The following is an 18,274-nucleotide window of genomic DNA, read 5'->3' as shown; positions in this document are numbered from 1 at the left end:
AAGCGCGTGGCGGATGACCTGAGCTGAGCCCAGGCGGAAGCGCGCACACCTGCGTTTCAGCACCATGGAGAGCAGCTGTTGCGAATAACTATTACCCACTACGAAACAGAACGTTTCATTTGAGGAAAAATGTGTAAATTCTTGATTGGAAAGCAGCAACGTCTATGCACTAACAGCCTCGTTAGGATATGTCAAGTTTTCGTGTTTCGTTTGAGTTTAGATGCGGTGTGATTGTGAAGGGTCACTTCCTCCGCGTCTGTCAGAAATCATGTATTTGACCCTGGACCACAAAACCAGTTTTAAATAGCACAGGGAAATTTGTAGCAATAGGCAAAAATACATTGTCTGGGTCAAAATTAAAAAAAATTCTTTTGTGCCAAAAATCATTAGGATATTAAATAAAGATCATGTTCCATGAAGATATTTTGTAAATTTCCTACAGTAAATATATTAAAACTTAATTTTTGATTAGTAATATGCATCACTAAGAACTTCATTTGGACACTTTTAAAGGCCATTTTCTCAATATTTAGATTTTTTATTTTTTTTGCACCCTCAGATTCCAGATTTTCAAATAGTTGTATCTTGGCCAAATATTGTTTTATCCTAACAAACAATACATCAATAGAAATCTTATTCAGCTTTCAGATCTGTATATGAGTGTATCTCAGTTTTAAAAAATGTACCCTTATGAGTGGTTTTGTGGTCCAGGGTCACATATAGTTTTTAAACACATGCAGTGTCTGAATATGAATGGCTGTTTGACATTTGAGGGAAAGGTTTGATGGTAAATTCTGACACATTTTAGATGCCTAGAGTTTGCTTGGAATATTTTAATCCACCTTCTCAGTGACATACTGTCAAGATGTTTCAGTAACATGAAGTAGCATGCAGAATCCAAGCTGACATGTTTTATACTGATGGTCTATGCTAGTTCTGAATTTTTGATCAAGACATTGTATTGGCTGTATAACCTGAACTTTACAAGCTTTACTATAGTACCAGAGGAGCTTGCAGAAGTGTTTGTTCATTTTTGACAGCTCATCAAAATGATAAGTAGTAGCACCCTAGATTTTACCCTGGAGTACCTACTGTATATTTAAATTGTGCCAATGTCCCCCACCTCCTCTCTGAGGTCTGGTTTGACCCTGGAGACAGGTGTGGATTAGGGCAGGGCTGGGAGTAATGGCACTCCAGAGGGTTGGCTCATTTTTGGAGGGGGGTTGAATAAGTGGATTGTTGGATGAGTGTGTGGATGGGTGGATGCATGGATGAGGGAGTTGTTTTTTACCTCTGTCCTCAGAGAGAACAGGCTGAACTGGCTGGGTGATTGTTGGGAGTGAGACACAGCTCGCAGTGCTCACTCACAGACCAACATGCGCGCAAACAATTGCTTGCTGAATATTAGTCACAGTTGCCCAGTGAGATCTAGCCCAGAGCAGACCAGGGCACCCAGGAAAATTTTGTCTAGGAGACATTGGTAGCAGGCGTTCTGCGTAGTAAAATTGCACTTTTCAGCAGAACTTAAAGGAGTCTGAAAGGAATACTGTGTGAAAGTCTGGTAGCAAAAAATCTACTCACCCTCAGGCCATTCAAGATGTAGATGAGTTTGTTTCTTCATCTTCTTCTGATAAAAAACATCAAAATAATCTACAAGTAATCCACACAACTGTAGTCCATCAATTAACTTCTTGTGACTCGAAAGATGAGTTTGTGATAAAAAAAAAATCTGTCATTAAAATGTTAATTTCAAGCAGTTGCTGCAGGTATAACACAATACCTAGCCGTATAACACCTCTAGCCGTAATATTGCATTAATTTAGTCTAAATCAGGAAAGAAATGTGCACAGATCAAGCAGCGAAAACAGTCTCTAAAGAAGTATGTCAGTGCATTTTGATGTGAGAAGACAACAGGGAATGAACTTTTTCACTGGAGGAAGTGTTATTATCCATGGAGCTTTGCACTTTGTAAGATGTTAATTGATGGAATAGAGTCATGGTGATTACTTGTGAATTGTGATACTTTTATCAGCTGTTTGGACTCTCATTCTGACGGCACCCATTCACCGCAGATGATCCATTGGTGAGCAAGTGATGTAATGCTAAATTTCTCCAAATCTGTTCAGATAAAGAAACAAACTCATCTATATGTTTGGATGGCCTGAGTGTAAGTTAATGAGTTTAAGCATGTTTTTGAGCGAGTTTACACTCACAGTTTTACAAATGTTTTTATCTTCATTCATTAAATGTGTACGTGATCTATTTAGGATCCAGTGAATTAAAAAGAGACTACTGAATACAGTGAATTAAAAAAGAGAGATTTTTAGTTTGCTTGGTGAAATGATTATTGCAACTTCTACTATGCCTTTCCAGTTGGACGAGGACTAAGGTTTTGCATCGTGGGTGGTTTGGAGCAGTGTCAACTGTTGTTTGTGTAAAAAGAAAAATCCTAGTTCTAGAAATTTCTAGAAACAAAAACACTGTTTTTATATACTTCTCTTTCACAGCTGTTAACCGTATTGATTCAGATTTATTTGAACTTTTAAGAAAGTATTATCTAAAAAAACGAAGAATGGAGCCTGAGCATTTGGATTTGGAAAGCCATACAGTAGCTGGAGATGGGTTGTAATTATAGCATGGTTTAAAAAATTAAACAAGAATCAGTTCACTTTCTTTGTCTTGAATCCATCAAAACATATAGTTTTTTTTCTGACTGTTTTGTTAAAGATGTATGTTTTGGGGGAATAGGAGGATTGAATTTCTAAATCCATTATAGACAGCCAGATACATGCTCAGGTGCCACTTATGTGTGTAATCATAAATGTAATCATCTACCAAAACTGGGTTTTGGATTCCAGTGTGAGGTATGTGACACAGAGAGTGTGTTACACAACAAATAAATAAGTGGACATAAAATATTGATTTGCCTTGAAATTGTTATGTGAGAAAAAATGAAGCTATATAAGAAATTAGTCAGTTATACAGTTTGATTGAGGAATTCTGTGACTGACCAATCATAATCAAGTACTACAAATGCCATGTAATAAAATACACTATTGTTCTAAAGTTTGGGGTTGGTAAGATTTTTTGGTCACACTTTATTTTTGAGGTACAAATTCTTGCTATTATCAAATTATTAACTATGAGTTTTGCTAATTTGCTGCTTATAATTAGTAATTAGTAAAGAAGTTTTTAAATTTAGGCACACTTTACAATATATTTTATTTTAACACTTTACAATAAGGTTCCATTATGAAGGATCTGAATATCCACAAATGCAAACTGTCTGTGCTTTGCTTCTTTAAGAGTAACCACACATTTGTGTTATGTTTTGTTACTTTCTTTTTTCTTACTTTATTCTGCATTCATTTACTCATTTATAATCATTTATCATTTTGTCATTTATTATTGATTATTATGATTATTTAATCATAATAATTTATAATAATCATTGTAGTCATTTATATATCCATTTCACTGATTAATGAAGTGATTAGTAATTTATATTATATTATATTATATTATTGTTGTTTTTTATACATTTTTTCATTGTTTAGTCTTATGACTGTTAACTAACATGAGCAAACAATGAACAATACATTTATTACAGTATTTACTAATCTTTGTTCATGTTAGTTTAGTTAATGAAAATACAGTCGTTCATTGTTAGTTCATGTTAATTCACAGCGCATTAATGTTAACAAGCACAACTTTTGCAAAGCTGAATTTTTTTGCATCATTACTCCAGTCTTCAGTATCACATGATCCTTCACAAATCATTGTAATAATGCTGATCTGGTGTTTAAAAGAAACTTTTATCATGAAGAAACAAACAAACATTTTTACCATACAACATTATTTTCACCACTGAAAGCAGTTGTGCTGCTCAGTATTTTTATAAAAACTGATACTTCTTTGAACAGGGTTTATTCACATTGATTTTCTGTAGCAATTTAAAAGTAATCTTGCTGAATAAAATTGATTCCTTTAAAAAAAAACCTGACCCCAAACTTTACAGTCGTCTTTTTCTCTCCGATATGCTTTCTTCTTCACCCCCTATATCTTACATAAACAACATGTCCATACATTTATTACAGTATTTCCTAATCTTTGTTCATGTGAGGTAATAAAAATACAGTCATTCATTGTTAGTTCATGTTAATCCAAAGTGAATTGACTAATGATAACAAGCACAACTTTTGATTTTAATAATGCACTATAGTGAATGTTGAAATGAACATTAACTAAGATTAATAAATGCTGTAGATGTATTGTTCTAAGTTCATGTTAACTAATGTAGTTGTTAACTAATGAACCTTAATGTAAAGTGTTACCAATATTATTTTAATTAAAAATAACTAATGAATAATATATTTTTCCTTTAATGGCAAAGCTGAATTTTTAGCATCATTAGTCCAGTCTTCAGTATGATTTTTCAGAAATGTTTTTCATTGAAATTATGTTGATTTAATGTTTAGAAGAAACATTTTTTATCATACAGCATGTTTTCTGCCATTGAAAACAGTTGTGCTGCTCAATATTTGTATAGAAACTGATACTTTTTTGAACAGGGTTTATTCGAATTGATTTTTTGTATAACGTCTGCCATTCTTGCTGAATAAAATTGATTTCTTAAAAAAAAAATACATTACAAACAATCTTACATTACAAACAAGTCAAAAATACTTTTATTAATATATTTAATATAAAAAAATGTAATTTATTCCTTTAATGGCAAAGCTGAATTTTGATCATTACTCCAGTTTTCAGTATAACATGATCCTTCAGAAATCATTGTAAGTATTCAAATTTTTAAGTTATTACTGTCATTCTTGCAGAATAAAATGTAATTCTTTCAAAAAAATGAAAAATACTGACCCCAAACTCTAAAGTATATACATTTCAATATTCACAGTCGTTTCATTCTCTCCCTCATGCTTTCTCCATCTTTATATCTCTTTCTTCTTTCCCCCCATATCTTACATACACATGTTTATTCCTTAAGACAGTGAATCTTGAAGGGGAAGGGGGATTCATAGGGGTCATGGAGCCCTTGGGAATGTAACTGATTTGCTCTGAGTACACGCCCGGTTTGGCGCTCATAGCTCTGGCCACAGCACTCAGGGCAGCATGCCAGGCTGGCTATTTATGCCTGGTGACCCGCAGGCATTGCTGCCCTACTGTAACATACAGAGCTGGTACAACCATCCGGTTCTGTGAACACACACACACACACACACACACACACACACACACACACACACACACATGTTGGGTGTACATGTTTTATGGGGACATTCCATAGGCGTAATGGTTTTTATACTGTACAAACCGTACTTTCTATCGCCCTACACCTACCCTACACCTAAACCTAGCCCTCACAGGAGATTGTGCACACTTTTACTTCATCAAAAAAACTCATTGTGCATGATTTATAAGCCTGTTTCCTCATGGGGACCTAAGAAATGTCCCCACAAGGTCAAAATCTACTGGTATTCCTATCCTTGTGGGGACATTTGGTCCCCACAACGTGATGAATACCAGGTACACACACACACACACACACACACACACACACACACACACACACACACACACACACACACACACACATACTGCATCTAATGGCCCTGCATGCATATTAAACAGTCTCTATATTGGTCAAAATTCTAATATGAATATGATATCATCTCCTGAGTGTCCAGTGTGATGCTGATCATTGTGTAAATAAATTGACAATGGTTATTTCATGTTTTAAATGGCCACAGATTGACTCAGTTCATAAAAATGAAAGACTTCCAGTGTTAATGGTCAATCTCCTCTCGCGGCCACGGTGTATTGAACGTGTGATTTCCTTTCTTCAGCTCCCAGAGTGACCGGAGATTAGCTGGTGCAGCTACCAGAGCAGGATGTCAATATGGCTGCTCAGCTGCTCGTTCCACCCGGACCTGACAGCTTCCGGCCCTTCGTGCCTGAGTCTCTCGCTGCTATCGAGCACCGCATCGCAGAGGAGGCGGCCCAACGGCCCAAAGGCGAGAGACGGCCTGACGATGATGATGAAAACGGGCCCAAACCCAACAGCGATTTGGAGGCCGGAAAATCCCTGCCCTTCATCTACGGAGACATTCCATCCAATATGGTGTCCGTCCCGCTGGAGGACCTGGACACCTACTACAGCAACCAAAAAGTATGTGTGAGAAGTTTTTTTTAAAATGGAAGCTTGTTATTTGCGTTTAGACTGCCAGCAGGACTTCAGTCTGCTGTTATACCGTGTATCATTCTGTGTAGTTATATAACACCTTGTGAAACAGATTTGAAAAGAGATTGTCACAGATTGTGTTCACTGTAACCACAATCCATTTTCTCTCCTTCAGACCTTTATAGTATTGAACCGTGGGAAGACTATATTCCGCTTTAATGCTACGCCGGCTTTGTATATTTTGAGCCCTTTCAATCCATTGAGGAGAATCTCCATCAGGGTCCTGGTGCATTCATATCCTTTATCAGCTGAATGGATGTATGTAAGCATATAAACAAGGTATACATTAGTCTTATAGTTTACTACTATCTGACAAAATGACCAACATACAGTGTTGTTTTTGACAACCATCTTAGATTTAGTCTTAGTCTTAGTCTTTTGGACTAAAATGGTTATTAGTTTTAGTCAAATTTTAGTCACTTCTATATGTGATAGTTTTAGTCCAATTTTAGTCGACGAAAAGTCAAAAAGGTTTTAGTCTAGTTTTAGTCAAAAAAAGGGGAAAAAGTAGTCTTTTAACAAATTAATGTAGGTCAGTAAGTATTTTACTGTTGGGTAGTGTCACTTATAAGTTGTGAAAATAGCAGATCTATAGTTCAACACAATGTGAGCTTCCGGATCGACTATTTTCACCAATAATTACAATAATGAAGGAATGTTTTAGAACATAAAAACAAACAAGGATGGAATGCTAAAACGGCTTGCCATACTAGTATGGTAAAGAGCATTTAATGCTAAAACGGCTTGCCATAGCGGCAGGTACTTTTTTCGGTTTTAATTGGCATGCACAATAAGCAGAAATGTCATGCATTTTAAACGTCTGACGGACCACCCACTAACATTTTCGTCTATTCTCGTCTCGTCAACGAAAACTCACACACGTCTCGTCATGTTTTAGTCATCCACGAGCCATTTTTATCTCGTCATCGTCTCGTTTTCGTCATGGAAAAAAGTGGATACAACATACATACTGTATAACGATCAAAAGTTTGGGCTCCAAGATTTTTTTAATGTTGATGAAAGATGTCTCTTATAGCCGCATTTATGTGATCAGAAATACAGTAAAATAGTAGTATTGTGATGTTAATGTAATTTATTCCTGTGATAGAAAAGCTGAATTTTTAGAAGCCATTAATCCGGTTTTTAATGTGATAAAAACCAATATATTTATTATTATTACTGACAGTTGTGCTTTTTAATATTTTTGTAGAAATTGTGATACATTTTTTTCAGGATTATTTGATAAATAGAAAGTTTGATTCCACTTTATATTAGGTGGCCTTAATTACTATATACAGGTATAATTTAAATTAATCATTTGATTCTTGATCACTTATTGTGTACATACATGTTTTTGCATTGTACTTATATTTTAAAAAACACCTTCATGTAATTAATTTCTGTAATTAAATTTATAATTAAACTGTTGACCCATCCCTTACACCTCAACCCACCCTTAAACCTACCCATACCACCAAACCTGTCCCTAACCTCAATTACAGCAAACAGGTTTTGCAATACAAAATGAACAAAATAAGTACACTGTAGTACTTATAGTATTTTTTATGCAAGTACATAGTATTTAAGGCCACCTAATATAAAGTTATCAATTCACTTATCAATTTCAATAAATTTTTCTTCTTCATAAGCATTGATAATATCAAGACAATTCCCGTAGATTTACTGTCTGAGGCTGCACCTAAGATTTGGTGTGGTTGGGTATGTGTACATGCAATATTTGTGTGTGTTTGTGTTTGTGTTTTTCTTTGTGTATATTCCTTGACTGCTGCTCACAATGTTCAGTTTTGTGATCATGTGCACAATCTTGACCAACTGCGCCTTCATGACCCTCAGTAATCCCCCGGACTGGGCCAAGAATGTGGAGTAAGTCATATCATTAACACATTACCTTTTGACAAAATTATGTCTTTCTTTTCCAGGACAATGAGCAAAACATATTGATGATTTTGTAAACACTAGTATGGGCATGATTAGCTTTTATTTTATAGTGACCAACCTTGTCTGTTCATTTCTAAAAATGGAAAAGTAAACACCAAAAAAGCTCCATTAAAGTGGTTAATACTATACATACTTTTGCGCTGTTTTCTACATTTTCTAAAGCCATGCAGTCATTTTGTGTAAGGAAATTACTGAAAGTTATGCCATTGTCCACAGATAATCTTCCCTTCTAGTGGGCTTTTAACTTACGAACTGCATTGAGTAGGGTCACTGAGTTGAACTTGTTGAGGAAATTGGGCTGATTCATTCATGAATCACTTCTTTCCTTTTTGTGACAATGTGATCAACACCTCAAAAAAAAAAAAAAAAAAAAAAAAAACAGATTTAATTTTTGAGCTCAACACAATGCAGAACATCTTACTAAGGTGGAAGATTTTCAGTGAGTCATTTCAGTAAAAATAAATTACATTCCGTGCAGGGGTTTCTGAAGACTTGCAATTGACTTTAATATAGAATACAAGTTGTCTGAACCACTTTATGGTGTTTTGTGTTGTTTTATTTATTTATTTATTTTTTTTGCAGCTTAACATACAGTTGAGTATTTCACATAAAAGACATTTACATATAGTCAACAAGAGAAAATAGCTGAATTTATAAAAATGACCCTGTTCAAAAGTTTACATACACTTGATTCTTAATACTGTGTTGTTACCTGAATGATCCACAGCTGAGTTTTTTAGGTAAATGATAGTTGTTCATGAATCACTTGTTTGTCCTGAACAGTTAAACTGCCCGCTGTTCTTCAGAAAAATCCTTCAGGTCCCATAAATTCTTTTTTTTTTTTTTTAGCATTTTTGTGTATTTGAACGAACTTTGAACCAACAATGATGGTATGATTTTTAAATCCATCTTTTCACACTGAGGACAACTGAGTGACTCATATAAAACTATTACAGATGGTTCAAATACTCACTGATGCTCCAGAAGTAAAAACGATGTTTTAAGAGCCAGGGGTGTAAACTTTTGAACAGAATGAAGATGTACATTGTTCTTGTTTTGCCTAAATACCTTTTTTCATTAAGTACTTCCCTTCAGAAGCTATGGAAAATACTTACTTATTTTCCAGAAGACAAAATAAGTTAAATTTACCCTGATCTTCAAATTCAAAAAGTTTTAACAACCCGGCTCTTAATGCATTGTGTTCTTAATGCAATAGCTGCATATGAGTCCCTCAGTTGTCCTCAGTGTGAAAAGATGGAGAACAGCGAGCAGTTTACATTTTTAGGACAAACAAGGGTCTCATGAACAACCTAACTAAATGAAAAAAAAAAAAAAACAGCTGTGGATCATTCAGGTAACAACATAGTATTTAGAATCAAGCGTATGTAAACTTTTGAATGGGGTCATTTTTATAAATTCAACAATTTTCTTGTGGACTATATGTAAACGTCTTTTATGTGAAATATCTTATTCAGGTCAATACTAAATAAAACAATAACATGCATTTTGCATTATGCCTCTTATTTTGGTAAAATAATTAACATTTTGCAGATTCTGATTGTGTATGTCACTATGTTGTCTTTTCTTTTTGTGTTTCATGTAAAAAAAAAAAAAAACTTTGGAGAATAAGTAAATCATTTTTATTTCAGCCCATCAGCATTCCTTGCCCTAACTTTATTTGTCACTCCGCAAATAAAACAGCATGGGGTGTTTACCACTTGATTGTTTCAGTTTCACACAACTAAACTGTTCTTAATAAAGTTTTGTTTGTGTGAATCAGGTACACATTCACAGGAATCTACACCTTTGAGTCCCTAATTAAGATCCTGGCACGGGGCTTCTGCGTGGGGAAGTTCACTTTCCTGCGAGACCCCTGGAACTGGCTGGATTTTAGTGTCATTCTGATGGCGTGAGTATCTCAGAGGACAGATGCTCCTCATGCATATAATTTTGTATTAAAGGTGCCATAGAATGCAAAACTGTATTTACCTTGGCATAGTTAAATAATAACAGTTCTGTACATGGACATGACATACCGTGAGTCTTAAACATCACTGTTTCCTCCTTCTTATATATATCTGGTGTTTGCAAAAGGCAAATGATGAAGAGGCCAATTCCAACATAACACAGACTTAGATGTTATAGTCTAGTGAATCATTAATAGTCACGGCTCAACATTTGCATAGCCCAATCATCAGAAGTTCTGCAGGTAGGCTATTGTGAAAAAACAAAACAATAGGGAAAATGGCAGATCACGGAAATAAATGTTATGTTCATGGTTGTGCAGGAGATGCTAAGTGCAGGGATGGGTTGGTGTCTGTACTCAGAAAGGCACAGAAAACAAATAAGGCATTCTAATAAAATAGGGCAAGCCACAAAAGGGACACGGTTAGCTTCTTGCTAGCGCTAGCCTGTTACATTGCAGTACATACAATTTCACTTACCACATAAACAGAGTAAGGACAGATGACTGCGCGGACAACGGCGAATGATTTGCAGGTACTGATCACCGCTAACAGGATCTAAACTTGTCAAATGTGCTAAGTACTTCCGCTGTAGTATAACGTTACACAGAGCATGTGCGATCACAAATCTCAAAAGTGAAAGTAAAAAGTTATCGTGCATTCAAAACAGCAGCATATTAATAGCGGCACAAGCTCCTTAATTAAATATATATATTTTCCTCCATGGGTTTCGTTCTTGCTGCGTGAGAGCCAGTCAGAGAAGAGCTCATCATTATTATTCATGAACCTTCCAAATAAGGTAATAACAGAACATTTCATTCTAGGGACAAATCCTAGGGTTGTGAATTGACTTTTCTGGATAATTTTTACCTTTACCTAAGCCATATACCTTCTATGTAGATATCAGAGAACAAGTTGTATCAATGCATTCTATGGCACCTTTAAAAACATAAGACAAATGAGTACAATGTTTTTCCTGAACTGTTAATAAGAGTTTGCTCAGATAGTTTTGGACACATTGATGAAGGAAAGCTGGTGAATCCATATGAGTTGCGGTTATGTGAGTTTAAGCGAGTGTGTTGGCGTGCGTGTGGTAACTCTCTATTTGATTCTACAGGTATGTAACTGAGTTTGTAAACCTAGGCAATGTGTCAGCTCTCCGCACTTTCAGAGTGCTCAGAGCTTTGAAAACTATCTCAGTCATCCCAGGTAAGGGATGTGTGTGTGCGTGTGTGTGTGTGCGTGTGTGTGTATAGACGTGCGCATGCGTGTGCGCGTAAACACAGGTGTCAGTCAGGTGTGTGTCTCTGTGTGACGTTTCCCTCTGCTACCCTGTCCTGTCCTAACATGCGTGCGTGTGTTTGTTTTGTGCGTGCGCGTGTGTGTGCGTGTGACCCCTCCCCCCTCCCCCTCCCTACAGATATGTAACAGAATTTGTGGATCTGGGCAATGTCTCAGCACTGAGAACCTTCAGGGTTTTACGAGCACTCAAAACTATATCAGTGATTCCAGGTGAGGGCTAGCTCACAGGCTGCCTCTCTCTCCATCTGAGCTCTCGCTCACTCCATCCCCTCCTCCGCTGGCCTCTCTCTCTCATTCTGTCGCTCCCAGCGGTCAGAGAAAGCAGGAATCCGCTCGGGCGTAAAGAAAACGGGATTCCAGGCTTTTTAAAACACATTCTGTAGTTTTCCTTATATCCCTTCTGCCGGGCTCTGCTCTGTTATTTCCCAAAGACCATCACGCCTTGGGAAAGGTCTCCCATCATGCCTTGGGAAATAGACAACTGGGCATTTTTGAGTTGTGTTGTTTTTTTTGCATGAGACATTGCTGAAGCCTATAGCCTGAGATAGAGAACTTGAGACCCTCTACTCTTCTCTTCTCCTCTGTCTGCTGTTTGAGTTCTATGTGCATGCGCACCGTCGTCTGTTATATGCTGCGCTGTGTGTGTGTGTGCGTATGTGTGTGTGAAGCACGCACACATACACACATGCACATGCAACACTTGCACTCACTGTCTTACACTGCATGCTTTAATGTTGTTTATACGCAATGTCACAAACATTTATTCAACTAACATGCACACTAATATTTAAAACCATGTTTTAATCACCAAAAGCTACTGATTGCTTTCTTTGTACTAATTTATATCTAAAGCAGAATGATTTCTAGATTTGTAGTGTCATTATACTTAAAAAAAAAAAAAAAAAAAAAAGGATTCAAGTAACTATAATGTCAAAAATATAATTAAGGTAATGTTGTACACTGCCGGATTTTATGGAATAGTTCATCCAAAAATGAGCATTCTGTCATTTGTTCCTTATTCATCCTCGTCATTCCAAACTATGCCTGTATGCGTTTTTTCTAAGATAGCTTGGTGTAAAGAACATTACACAAATTTAAAGGGGTCATGAACTGAGAAATCTAAATTCCCTTGATCTTTTGACATATAAGAGGTCATTGTACTATAAAAACATACTTTAAGTTTCAAAACTCAAAACTTTCTTATTAGTCTAAAAACAACTTATTTTACAGGGTTAGTTCACCCGAAATTGACAATTAGCCCACAATATACTCACCCTCAAGGCATCCTAGGTGTATATGACTTTCTTCTTTCAGATGAATCCAATCAGAGTTATATTAAATTGGCAGTGGGTGTTTCTCTTCATTAGTCCTAAACAAGTCCAATAAAGTGCATAGTAAAAAAGTGCTTCACATGGCTCCAGAGGGTGAATAAAGGCCTCCCGTAGTGAATCAATGAGGTTTTGTAAGAAATATATCCATAGTTAAAACTTAATAGCTTGCGCTAACTTTCATACATGGAAGCCATTCCAGGCAGATGACATTGTGCATGCTCTGCTGATTTTGCGAAAACCGACATTTGTTTACAGGAACTAAGGAACCAAAGTTTTTTTTTTTTTTTTACTTTAGCAAAGGAAAACCAGTCTTCTCTTGGCTTATATTGTATCCTCTGGCGACTTTTACTTTACAAAACCTGTATTTTTTTACTTTTAATTCATGACTGGTGTTTTGCTTTGCTTTGCTCTCCCCTCTTCGCTTTCACATTCGTCATTTCTTAATGGCGCATGAGCAAAGCATACATCCTATGTCATTCACCCAGAAAGGTTTCTGTGTAGGACAATTAGCGCAAGCTAGAGAAAAGGGATTATTCCATTTTAAATATGGATATTTTTCTTACAAAATGTATCGATTCGCTACAGGAGGCCTTTATTCACTCTACAGAGCCGTGTGGAGCACTTATTACTATGGATGGATGCTCTTTAGTGGAGTTCTTGTGGACTGTTGAACAGAAACACCAACTCACTGCCATGATAAAGCTTGGAAGAGTTAGGACAATTTTTTATATAATTCCAATTGTGTTCGACTGAAAGAAGAAAGTCATATACACCTAGGATGCCTTGAGGGTGAGTATATAATGGGCTTATTTTCATTTTTCGGTGAACTAACACTTTAAAGATAATTTGCCAAAACGACAGATTGTGGAATGTGCCACTTTATGATGTAATAGTGTGGCTAAACAGTGATCAATGCCTGCTTCCACATCACTGTCTGTTTAGCACCGCCCACCGATTCACAAATAGAGTGAATAACGAGAGAGGAAGCAACAAGATGCTGTACAGTTTCAAGTTGTTGAAAAACAGTCTTTGCATTTCTTTCCTTCTGATCCTAACATTAAGGAAGAGTGGATGAACTTTATATTAAATGAAGTTCCAGAACGCGTCAGTAAGAACTTACTCCTTTGTTTACTTCATGTTACCATGGATCTGTTTACAAACAAGGCACAATTCAATGCAGGATTTTCAGTAAGATTTAAACTAAAAAACAATGCTGTGCTGATTATATTGGATCTGACAGTAAAGTTGCGCCACACAAGTTAGTGTTGTCAAAAGTACAGAATTTAGTACCAGTCGGTACTAAAAAATTTTAAAATATGTGAGGGTACAAAGGAGGATTTGTAAAGAAAAACATCAGAGGAAACAATATAAGCCAAGAGGAGACTGATTTTCCTTTGCTAAAGTAAAAAAAAAAAAAAACTTTGCTTCCTTTGCTTTCCGCAAAATTAGCGGAGCATGTGCAATGCATACGTCCTATGCCATTTCCCCGGAATTGTTATTAACCTAAAAAAAATGTTTTAACCTAAATCACATCAGTGTCACATCACATCTATGAAGGATGTAGGCTGTCAAACATACACAACTGTTAGCCAATCATAACAGTTGCTGTCTACAATCCACCGCACCTATTCAAACGTGTTCTGAATAGGGGGGTTAAAAACAGGACAGAAAATAGCCTATTTCTTTTGACTTATGATGGTTTTTGATGTAAAAATCATGATGACATTATAAGCAGGCCCCAAAGAACAGTAGTTGTCGTCACACAAAGCTGTCATCTGACCTCAGAAGGCTTAAGTATAGTGCGTAATTGTGGACACTTTTATGGTGTTTTCATGGTGTCTCTTTTAGAGCTTGACAGCTGTGCTTGCTGTTAACTGTTGCTATATAGAAAAGAGCTGTGTAAATTTCCTTTTTGTCTTTTACAAAAAAAAAAAAATAACAACATACAGGTTTAGAATGACGTGAGGGTGAATAAATAATGAGTTTCTGGGTGAACAATTCCTGCAAAAAAAAGAAAGAAAGAAAGTGACACTTTAATAATAAGGTGCGATTTGTTAACATTAGGTATTATGGACTAACAGTGAACAATATTTTACAGTATTTAGATTCATGGTAGTTTACACATAAACTGTTCACTGTTGTTCATGTTAATTTACACAAAATATTTAGAAACATATTAATGTATATGTCCCTACATTAATAAATGTTGTAAAAGCTATTATACATCATAATGTTAACATATTAGATCTTATTCTAAAGTGTTACCACAAGAGCCTTTCCATATCTACGTAGCTGTAACATGGCATTCTCACATTGTGTTTGAGTTGTTGTGTGCATCGGGAGTGTTGGTGACCACCGTTGCCTGTTCCTCAGGGCTGAAGACTATCGTTGGCGCTCTGATCCAGTCGGTGAAGAAGCTGTCAGACGTGATGATCCTGACTGTGTTCTGTCTGAGTGTGTTTGCTCTGATCGGACTGCAGCTCTTTATGGGAAACCTGCGGCAGAAGTGTGTGAAGAATCTGGAGGTCAATGTCACTGAAAACTTGACCGCCACACTGAACTATAGCACCTATAACAATAGTGGAGGCACCGTTAACTGGACAGAGTACATTAGTGATGAGAGTAAGTGTGTGCTTTCTCTGTTTATGTGTATTATGAGATGCTTGTTGACACTGCATGTCCTTGAGGATGTGAGGAATGCTCCACTGGCCCAAGAAAAATGAGTCATCTAGTGCTTAGAGCACTCTTATGGTCTTGTGTGTGGTTGTGTGTTGACTCGCAGTGCGCTTTAAAGGCTAGCCTTTTAAAGATTTTTACAATTTAGACAAATACACTTCCTTCGAGCTACAAGAGTCATGGCTAGAAACATATACTGTACATCTTTGTGTGTATATGTCCAGTTCAGTTCAGTCTCTTGACATTTATCTTGTGCCTTTCCCCTTTTTAGATAATTACTATTTCCTCCCAGGCCGCAGAGATCCTTTGCTGTGTGGAAATTCAAGCGATGCAGGGTGAATATGTGCTTATAGGTTTCACTTGCTAGTGAAATGTAAACAAAAATATTAAGATGTTGTAATATGTGACCCTGGACCACAAAAAAAGTGTATGGGGTCAATTTTTTTAAACTGAGATTTATACATCACCTGAAAGCCTGATTTCCATTGATGTATTGTTTGATAGGATAGGACAACATTCGGCTGGGATACAACTATTTCAAAATCTTAAATCTGAGGGTGCAAAAAAAAAAAAAAAAAAAGCGGATGAAGAAAATCGCCTTTTAAAGTAGTCCAAATTAAGATTCAAACCAATGCATATTACTGATCAAAAATTAAGTTTTTATATATTTATGGTAGGATTTTTTAAAATTATTTTACAAAATATCTTCATGAAACATCTTTACTTCATATCCTAATGATTTTTAGCATTAAACAAATCGATAATTTTGACCCACACACTGTATTTTTGGCTATTGCTACAAATATACCAGTGCTACTTATGACTAGTTTTGTGGTCCAGGGTCACATATAAAGAAAAGTTTTTTGTTTTTTTTTAAATACTGACAGTTTTCTTAACAATCTTCATTTTTTAATTGGTTAAGTGTATAAAATGCAGAGGTTCTCAACCTTTTTGACTCTAAGCTAATGTGTACTTCTGGTACTTAGCATTTTAACTAAGATTTATGTAACTATAACTTAATTTTAAGACTTATTTACTTTTAAGGCCTAGTGGGCCCCAGCCTCCTTGTTGTGAACCACTGATATGATGTCCCGTGTTGGGCTAAATAGCTTACTCTTATTTACTGAATGTACTGAAAACATTTTTCTACTTCTTTGGATTACAGGCAGTGTCCAGAGGGCTTCACGTGTATAAAAGCAGGTCGTAATCCTGACTACGGCTACACAAGCTTTGACACATTCAGCTGGGCCTTCCTCTCACTCTTCCGACTCATGACACAAGACTTCTGGGAAAACCTCTACCAGCAGGTACAGCCCTGACATCAGCTCAATACCTTCCTGTGGACATGAAAAGACACCCTACATCACTGTGCAATGTCTAGGCAATGGCTATTCATTTTTTATTAACATTTTTCCTTACCGTTGTTTCTTGAACCTCCAGCGCCTTAGTAAAACAAATTTAATTATGTCAGAGTTTTGAGCTAATTGAATGTAATGACATAAAAGGCAGTTTGACACAAAGTAATGGCAAGCTCAATCAGCAAGAGCTGTGCAGAGAAATAAAAGCATGATGAGTCTGGTCAAAAGGTTTCATGTCTTACACAAACAAACTATGTTTTTGTTAGGAACTGAGCTGTTTGTTTTAAAAACAAACAGGGCGCCATTATTTAGATGACATGAAATGGTTGGACTCGGTGAGCTGCTGGTGCTTCCTGCTGCTAATTTTTTTCTACACTACACAAGCAGAAAACAAAAAATGATATGATGACCACAGCTACTGAAAGAGCTTACAGGTGGCGGTGGATATATAGTGGCTTAAACCAAATGCTGTACCATCAATTTTCCCCACAAGGTGTCTAAACGCCCCTTGATATCAAGTGAAATCTGCACTGAGAAAACTCAAGTGGCTGTGGCGTCATAACAAGCATCAGCATGTTTACAATCTACCAGGATGGCATCTAGCATTTCTTTTCTCTGCTGTTTGTATGCTCTTTCAGCAGCTGTGGTCTACTAAAAGCCTCAAAGGCATCAGGACTAAAGTAGAGAGAACGAATATGTGGGTCTTTAGGAAGTTTTATTTATCCACAGGCATTTTCCCAATTTTTTCTCCTTTTCTTATTGCTTGAAATGCAGTAAAGACTTAATTCACTTCTCTTGTTCACTTTGAGAAAAAATTACAGCCAAAAGCCTCACAATGTGGCATCGTATCAGCATTTACAGTACTTTTCCAAATTGTGTTGCAGTAAAAATATCAACAGGTAACGCCAAAATATGTATAAAACAATGTGGATTTTTTTTACATAATGTAAATCTTTCATGGATTTTCTAATACATATTTCAGAAAGAGACATCCTTTGCATTATATTAAGCCATACAAGTCTTAATAACCGGAGATGCTTTTAATAAATTGTTCAGAACAAACTTGCACATTTATGAGTTACGTAATTATTATGAGTTATGATTACTCTCATGACAATTTCTAAGAATGAAGCAAGTTTTGTCCACAGATACCATATCCCATATCAAAACTCAAAATATGTAATTTCCATAGCCAAACTACATATTTTACAGTCACCGTTATGCAGATTGATCATAAACACAACTAAAAAGCTTTCTAACACAGTAGCCATCCTTCACAAAACTTCTACCACAGTTTTATCATAGGTAGAATGGAATATGTTTCAGTACAAGCATTTTAGTCAAATGTAATTTATGCAATATTTCAAACTTTTAACTTTTTAAGAAAATAAACCTGCTGCAACTATTTAAAAATTAGCCCAATTC

The 18,274-nt window shown here is 36.1% G+C and overlaps 1 protein-coding gene across 6 annotated transcripts in view; it reads left to right on the top strand.

Annotated features, from left to right (window-relative positions):
• The first annotated feature begins 5,917 nt into the window (after positions 1–5,917).
• scn1lab (sodium channel, voltage-gated, type I like, alpha b) overlaps positions 5,918–18,274 on the top strand; it is a 51,983-nt gene continuing 39,626 nt past the window's right edge. For 3 of the 6 annotated variants that reach the window (XM_073851547.1, XM_073851546.1, XM_073851544.1), the window contains exons 1-8: positions 5,918–6,187; positions 6,375–6,493; positions 8,054–8,143; positions 9,999–10,127; positions 11,603–11,694; positions 15,189–15,437; positions 15,763–15,826; positions 16,657–16,798. In XM_073851547.1, the coding sequence (XP_073707648.1) occupies positions 5,918–6,187; positions 6,375–6,493; positions 8,054–8,143; positions 9,999–10,127; positions 11,603–11,694; positions 15,189–15,437; positions 15,763–15,826; positions 16,657–16,798 (1,155 nt within the window). Of the gene's footprint in view, positions 6,188–6,374; positions 6,494–8,053; positions 8,144–9,998; positions 10,128–11,299; positions 11,392–11,602; positions 11,695–15,188; positions 15,438–15,762; positions 15,827–16,656; positions 16,799–18,274 lie in introns of all 6 variants that reach the window. The other 3 variants (XM_073851548.1, XM_073851543.1, XM_073851545.1) reach the window with 1 other exon arrangement.

This window comes from Garra rufa, chromosome 12 (genome assembly GCF_049309525.1).
Source record: "Garra rufa chromosome 12, GarRuf1.0, whole genome shotgun sequence".
Lineage (NCBI taxonomy): Eukaryota > Metazoa > Chordata > Actinopteri > Cypriniformes > Cyprinidae > Garra > Garra rufa.
Note: the sequence above shows the minus strand (reverse complement) of the source record. Positions and strands in the feature narration are given on the sequence as shown.